Source organism: Antrostomus carolinensis, unplaced genomic scaffold (assembly GCF_000700745.2).
Source record: "Antrostomus carolinensis isolate BGI_N321 unplaced genomic scaffold, ASM70074v2 scaffold4995, whole genome shotgun sequence".
Taxonomy (NCBI): Eukaryota; Metazoa; Chordata; class Aves; order Caprimulgiformes; family Caprimulgidae; genus Antrostomus; species Antrostomus carolinensis.
The window spans coordinates 7,167-14,542 of NW_010314118.1; the positions used below are offsets into that span (position 1 = coordinate 7,167).

The following is a 7,376-nucleotide window of genomic DNA, read 5'->3' on the forward strand; positions in this document are numbered from 1 at the left end:
TAAGAAAAAGCCTCTCTGGAGAGCCCGTGAGCCCAGTGTGTTGGATTGATTCAATGCTTCTGTTTCTATCCAACTGTATCGGCACTACCATTACCAGCTTCCAAGTCCAGTATTGATCCTTGTGAAGTTTATGGTAGTCACAGTCACTACTGCTTGTTCAAACTGCCATGGGATGGGCTGCTTCATTTCTTAATATCAGGCTAAACCTCCTCCACATCAAAGATTTATTTCTGTACTTAATTTTTCCAATATCTAATTTCTCTCCCAGAAATCGAGTTGTTTCTGAATGACACTGATGCAGCTCTGTAAATCTGCCTTATGTATTTCTGTCTTCCCACATACAATGCGAGGTGGTGGGTGCTGGCAGCCCAGGACAGGGCTCCTGGGAACCCTACAGACCAGCTCCAACCCACATCCACTTCAGCCAGTTTCTCTCATCATACCAGACCAGGAGACACTGCTTTTCTCTGCAGCCATCCTTGCTCTCCTTCAGTTGTCACATGGAAGCAGAAGTGTCTTGTGTTTCTCTCCTGCCTGCAGTACACCTTCTTCGAGCTTCAGGAGGGACTGTTGCTTCCCAGGCAGTAATTCCAAAACCCAAATGATCTTTCCCAGTTGCCCAGGTCAGGTTTGTGGAGCTGTTTCTCCTGGGTCCCAGATGCAGCAGTGGGCATTGCACACACGATCTCCTCCTCTTCCTCTCTTCTCTTGAGCTGCACACACCCAGCTGTGGCTGAGTCATCTCATCACGTGCTCCTCATGCTGGTCAAACCCTCACTGCAAACCAAGAGAGCATCAGTTTGAGTCAGCTGGACACAGGCTGCATCGTGCCCACGCTGTTTTGGGACCCAAGCATTGGCACCCCTTGGGTGCTCCATGAGCTCCCCCCAGAGTGGGAACCACTGTGCCCTGCGACCACCTTTTCAATCCATTGTGGTTATTAATGACCAAATTGGGCTGTTCTGGATTTGCCCATGAGGGAGCCAGGGTGATGTGTCATCTGAAGGAGGGTGACAATGTGGTGGTGGCCCCTGCCAGACCCTCAGCACGGTCCTGCCTGTCCCAGCACTGCTGGCTTTGGAAAGTTTAGTTCTGAAAGAGCCACTCTCCTTGACCTATTTATTTTTGCCCACCTTCGTGGCCTGCATTGTGTCCTAAGGAAGAGATCGTGCTGCTCGCTGGCCCTTTATTTTTAGCCAGCCTGATTTTCTTGTCGCAGCTTAGTGGGAGCTGGTCCTTTCAGCTCAGCTCCATCACAGCTCAAGCTCTCCTGTGTTTGCCGGCTCTTACCCAGGTTCCTGTTGTTCTTTGTACAGCAATCACTCACTCAGTGGGTTTCCTACTCTCCTTCCACCAGGCTTCATCCTCCTCCTCTTTTATCTTCAGCTTAGCTTCTCCCATCGCTCCATGACTTAACCTCTGATTTCCCTCTGCCCTTGCCTTGCAGAGGGGACCAGGCTGTCACAACCACAGAGGCAGCTCACCAGGCTTCTTCTGGATCCCAGCACCCCTCCATAAACAAAACCTCCCCTGCCGTTAACCTTGGCTGTGCTTCCCCTCCTCACAAATGTCAGGAAATTGGAAATGATGCTCTAGCCACATAAAAATCAATAGCTGCCTCCTTGGCCTGGCTTGACCCTGTTCTTTCTACCTTTACCCAGGGCAGGAGGGAGTGTTGTTTTCTGCTGAACTCAGAGCAGTGATTTATTGACACAACCCATCCTGTCCAAGCAGTTGGCCACCAATATATTTATTTTTCCCAACCCATCCACGTAGTCGAGAGCGGTGGCTTGTGCTTGACGTTAGGTCATGGAAGGGTGGACTCAGAAACCTGGACCAGGATAATATTTTCTTTTTATGACCACGGAGCAATAGGTAAGGACTTCAACTCATTCCTAGATTTGGGTGAACTGCATCAGGAACAACGGCAATATTCATTTCATTTCCTGAAGGAGTCAGTCCTGGCGAGGGCCACGTGCAATCCCTATCAGAAGCCACAGCTCCAAGACAAGAAGAAATTCATTATGGGGACTGCAGATTGCACTGCAGACTACCTTTATTATTCCCTGCACTACTACCAGAAGGCACAGCGTGATCAAAGGAGCAGGAACAATTCTAAGGTCCTATTTCTTGGAAATCTTTGGGGCTATATTCATTTAATTTAAAATACAGCTCTTGTTGGAAACCAACCAGCATCACCTTTTCAGCTGTAGGAAGCATAACACAATTGGTAAAGGTTACTGGGGTATTAAATCCTTGCTGAAAATCAAGCAGCTCCTCTTTGTGACCTTGAAAAATCTTTCTCTTGGGAGCTTGGCTAATTCTCCAGGTGCTGGACATGGGGGAAGGTTTGTTCCGAGCGGCTGCACCACAGCATCTCTCCTGTCCCCCACTGCACTGGGCTCGATTTTATGTGCCAGCAAGGCAGTAATAGGAATCACTCTCTAATGCATCCGTGATTACCTGGAAATTGAAGTGTGAGAGAGAAAAGCAATGAGGCAATCGAGAGGCGTGACTCTGCCTCCCGACCCCTCTCCCTGCCGCTCCGTCGCTCCAATGACCAGTTAAATGATACCAAATAGGTGTATTTTCCAGTGCCTGGTGTTGATGGACAACAAATCACAGGAAATACTTTGCTATTTTCCTCTGAATGGCTTTATCTGGACCTTCATGTACTCCCTACTTTGATTTTTGTCTCCTTGTTAATGAACAACGTGCAGGAGGATGTTTGTTGATAAATGAGCCAAGAATAGATTCCAGCTCCTTTTACCATTTTGGCACTAAAATGCCAAGAGGGGTGAGGTGTTGTAGTAAATGCTGTTTGTTTTGAGGCAGCAACTAGAAAATACAGCTCCAAGTGAGTTAGAGAGAAGAATGGATAAGCCAGATGATCTGTGCTTGGCCTGGTCATATTGCTGGATCAAAAGGGATCTATCAAGAGATGGGAAATGGCATATTCCAATCCAGTGAAGGGATAAAGTGGTGTTGTAACATCTACAGCTTTGTGCTGGTCTCCTCCCTTGACAGTGAGGTTGTCCTCAGGCTATCAAGGTACAGGGCTACCTTTGCAGGACATGCTTCTCTGACCCATAATGACCAGTTCTACCTCCTAATTCCTCAGAGGAAAAAAAAAAATATATCAAAAAAAATCTGAGCATCTCCTCTGCTCATTTTGCTCCTCACATTCCTAGCAGGGAGGCATCCCTTCTGGGAATACGCCATGCTTTTCTTGAGCTGAGGGGAACACGAAATAAGAACATTAAAAATGAGGCTCATCAGCAAAGCCAAAGGTGGAAAGCTCATGGTAGTGTGAGCAGGAGCATTGTCTTGGGCTGTAAGTGACAGCACTCCCCTTCCTGTAGGTCGGTTCCTTCTGGGAAATGGCTCAGTGTGAACGGAGGAAGAGCCAAATCCTTCATTTCATATGGCAGAGAATTGTCAGAGCTGTTGGAGCACTTGAGGGTGCAAGTACATCTGCTTCCTACCAAGATGTACTTGTCAGATTTGGACTCAGGGTAGGATGCAATAACAAAATTTTCTCTCTCTCCTTTTCTCTCTTTCACTCAAGAATTTGCAGCCCTTCCAGCAGCATTCCCTGCTTTTCTCTGTTAGACCTGCCCAGAGCAGCGAGCTAGAGGCACGGATGGGCTTTGGGTGTCACATCTCTTTGGTAAATGTAGTTATTTGGACTCCACAGTAACTACAAGTTTCCTTCACATCACTCTTGTATGAAACTTGCTGCAAGATCAGTCCAGGACCAGGCTGTTGGGGAGGTTGGTGTTGGGTGTTTGGTCTGAATGTGCTAGGGATGATCTCTGCAAGAGCACAGAGATCCTCATGAGAACCCAGCACACAGGCGCGTCAGCGGCAAAAAATAACTCTCAGCATCATCTGCTCGTATTAATCATGAGGGAACTAAGGCAGAACATTGTCTTTGGAGGCTTTCGAGTGTAAAAGTGCTAGCTGTGAGGAAAGTTGGCATCTCTGAGAGTCAAGGTAAGGGAGTAAGTATTAATATATTTATATCAGAGGTGAAAAAATAAAAAAAAGTCCTTCTCCCATCCACTCACCGGCCAGCCACGTCAGAACAACGAGCCGCCATCTCCTGGCCCATGCAGGAGCTGTGTCTCCTGATTTAATCACTAAATCCCACCACCTATGCTACAGGAATGACAGCAGCAAGAATTCTCTTCCAAAGAGAAGTTTTCCACCACATGCCATGACAGCAAACACTGGCTGTGAGTACCAGCAGGATGGAGCTGTTCCTGCCACGGCTCAAAAGCTGACACCCGGGGAGATGTACAATGAACGTGCCCCAGCTCTATTGTTTATCCATCATTATGGTGGGAATAGCTGTTTCCAATGAAACGTGTGTTTAGGAGGACTCTGCCCTCCTTCCCAGGCAGTGGGACACAGCGGGGGGACACCATTCTCTGTCCCCAGCCCTCTCCCATTTGCCATTCCTTGAAACTTCACGCAGCGTGAACAAGCCCAAGCTCCTTAAAGGGAGCCCAAGGAAGGTGCATCCCGCTGGTACGGTGTTCAGTTTGGTGGCTTTTGTTATCTAGCTGGAATTATTTATTTATTTTTTTCCTTATTGTTTGCAGTAAAATGTGCCTTGGAAAATATACATGACACGGCACTTATTTGTGATTCATCCTGCTGTTATAAAAGCAGTCAATAGTGCTATCTGCCTCGTTCCCACTCCCCAGAAGACCATCTCTCACGCCTATCTTTTCCTTCTCGCTCTTGTTCCTCTAATCTTTAACTCCTTTAGCTTTCCCCAGCCCGTATTAATTGCACTTTTTCTCTGCTGCACCAAGAACTCTGCTTCTTGGTGACATTTTATCAGTTTGCAGGACACCATCAGAACTGCTCAATTCCACAAATTAGCAAAAATAAAAAAAAATAAAAAAATTACATCCGTAAGTGATGAGGGGGATGAGGGAAGTTTTTTCACCTCCTTCTGTAATGTTTTCCCAGGGCTTGACTGCAACTTTCTGACCCCGTTTCCCTGCCTCCCCGTGAAGCACAAGCTCAGCTGGGATCAGTCCAGTCTGTGCATTCAGCCAACGGCGGCACTGGTGCCTCCAACCCAGCGAGCACCATAAAACTCAAAAAAGGCAAGCCATTGCATCACACTGCTCTGCTTCGAGGCGTTTGATGATGTCATTTGTGTGCATAAATGTAGCCTGGTTTGTGCAAAATCAGGATCTTGGTGCCCTAATGGGTAAATCTACCCTGGAAGAGGAAAAATGACAATATTGGGGGGAGTGGGGTGGTGACTGGAGCTGCTTGGAGTGGGGGTTTGGTCTGGCAGCTAGAAGTGTTTTTGTTGGTCCATTAACAAGGTGTCCATGAGCCTCAAGAGGTTCCTGTGCCGAGGAGATATGGCTCATGCCAATAAGGCTCTGAGGATGGCAGATGCTGCGGTTTGGCTACATCCTTGGGGAGATGAGTGTCAGGTTCAGCTGGAATTCACCTGCAGCAAATAAAACAGGAGCTGATGAGCAGAGCATCCTGCACCGCTCCCTCTTGGCACTGGCAATGTTCAGCATGTCCGTGAGCCCTGGGCCAGCGTCGGGCAGCGGTCAGGTTGGATTTGGGTCAAAGTCTCCATCTGTCAGTGCCCGCTGTGATTGTTTTAATGGTTTATTTCAGCTCGACCTAAATAAGCAATTAAGGGCAGAGGGTAAAAGTTTTAACACATCCATTCTCCCAAAAAGCAGTCGATGGCTCCATGCTGATGGCCATGTCCCCTCTCCCAGCAGCCGTCCCCACCACCTCGGCCCTGCGGATGCTTTTGGGCATGAGCGCCTGTGGCAGGAAGGCGCTGACCCTGCTCAGCAGCGTGTTTGCCGTCTGCGGCCTCGGCCTCCTGGGCATCTCCGTCAGCACTGACTACTGGCTCTACCTGGAGGAGGGCATCATCCAGCCCCAGAATCAGACGGTGGAAATCAAACTGTCCCTGCACTCCGGGCTCTGGAGGGTCTGCTTTCTGGCAGGTATGGTCTCCTTCCCAAAAACATCCCCTGAAAGGTGATGTTTGCTGTGCGTCAGCATCACACCATGGGAAACAGGACAAGGGGAAATGGTTTTAAAGTAAAAGAGGGGAGATTTAGACTAGATATAAGGTAGAATTTTTTTACTATGAAGGTGGTGAAACATTGGCACAGGTGGCCCAGAGAGGCAGTAGATGCTCTATTGCTGGATGGGACTCTGAGCAACCTGATCTTGAATCATAGAAAGTTGTCATTTGAAAGGGACCTACAAGGATCGAGTCCAACTCCTGTCCCTGCACAGGACAATCCCAACATTCACACCATGTCCCTGAGGGCCTTGGCCAAATGCTGCTGGAATCTTGTCAGGCTTGGTGCCATGAGCACCTCCCCAGGGAGCCTGTTCCAGTGCTCCACCACCCTCTGCCTCAAGAACCTTTTCCTCATGGCCAACCTCACCCTCCCCTGACACATCGTCCTGACATTTCCTCTGGTCTTATTATTGGTCAACAGAGAGAAGAGATCAGCACCTGCCCCTCCTCTTCCCCTTGGGAGGATGTTCTAGACCACCATGAGATCTCCTCTCAGTCTCCTCTTCCCTAGGCTGAACAAACCAAGTGACTTCAGCTTCTCCTCAAATGGCTTCTAGTTGACAATATCCCTGCTCACTGCAGGGGGATTGGACTAGATGACCCTGAAAGGTCCCTTCCAACTTAAATTGTTTTATGGCTCTATGAAAGAGCTGGAGAAAATAGGATAGGATTCCAAACATAGGCATAACCTGAGCAATGCCATCACCTCATGCCTTGCTTTAAGAGCCAGATGGATAAATGTGCCTTTGCACACAGGCTTTGGGTGAATTTGCTGCTTCTGTGCCAGACCCCACAGCCTCCTGTCCTGCTCTGTCCCAGCACTTCAACCACGGTGCCTTGGGCAGCAGCTCAAAACTTTCCTTTTTGTCCCTGCAACATTTAGATTCAGGTCAGCTGGACTGTTCCCTCCATCTATGCCAAGTCTGATGAAGCGACTTGGCTGCGAGGATGAGGTTGAACAAAACCCAAGGGAATGGGAATCTCAAAGTGACCGATCTGAAATGTCACAAAGTTTCAATCATTGCTTTGAAAAAGTCAGGGGAGTGAGGAGCTCTGGTATCTCCCCTGGGGTGACCTGAAATCCTCTGGCCTCAGGGTCCCCATTTTTGTGTACAAAGGCATCTTTTTGCACAAGGGGGATGGTAGTTAAGAGATGTCTTTCTTCAACCCCAAACACTGACAGCCAAGATGGAAACGGCACTAAAAAGCAAAATTATTTTTTTAATGCACACATAGAAATTAATTTTAACACCACATTTCCCCCCCCCAAAAAAAAAAAATACAG

General features: G+C 48.2%; 1 protein-coding gene across 2 annotated transcripts in view; it reads left to right on the plus strand.

Moving 5' to 3' along the window:
- Positions 1-5,797: 5,797 nt before the first annotated feature.
- LOC104524588 (voltage-dependent calcium channel gamma-5 subunit) overlaps positions 5,798-7,376 on the plus strand; it is a 4,120-nt gene continuing 2,541 nt past the window's right edge. The window contains exons 1-2 of one of the 2 annotated variants that reach the window (XM_010167519.1): positions 5,810-6,010; position 7,187. In XM_010167519.1, the coding sequence (XP_010165821.1) occupies positions 5,810-6,010; position 7,187 (202 nt within the window). Of the gene's footprint in view, positions 6,011-7,186; positions 7,188-7,376 lie in introns of both variants that reach the window. The other variant, XM_010167518.1, reaches the window with a different exon arrangement.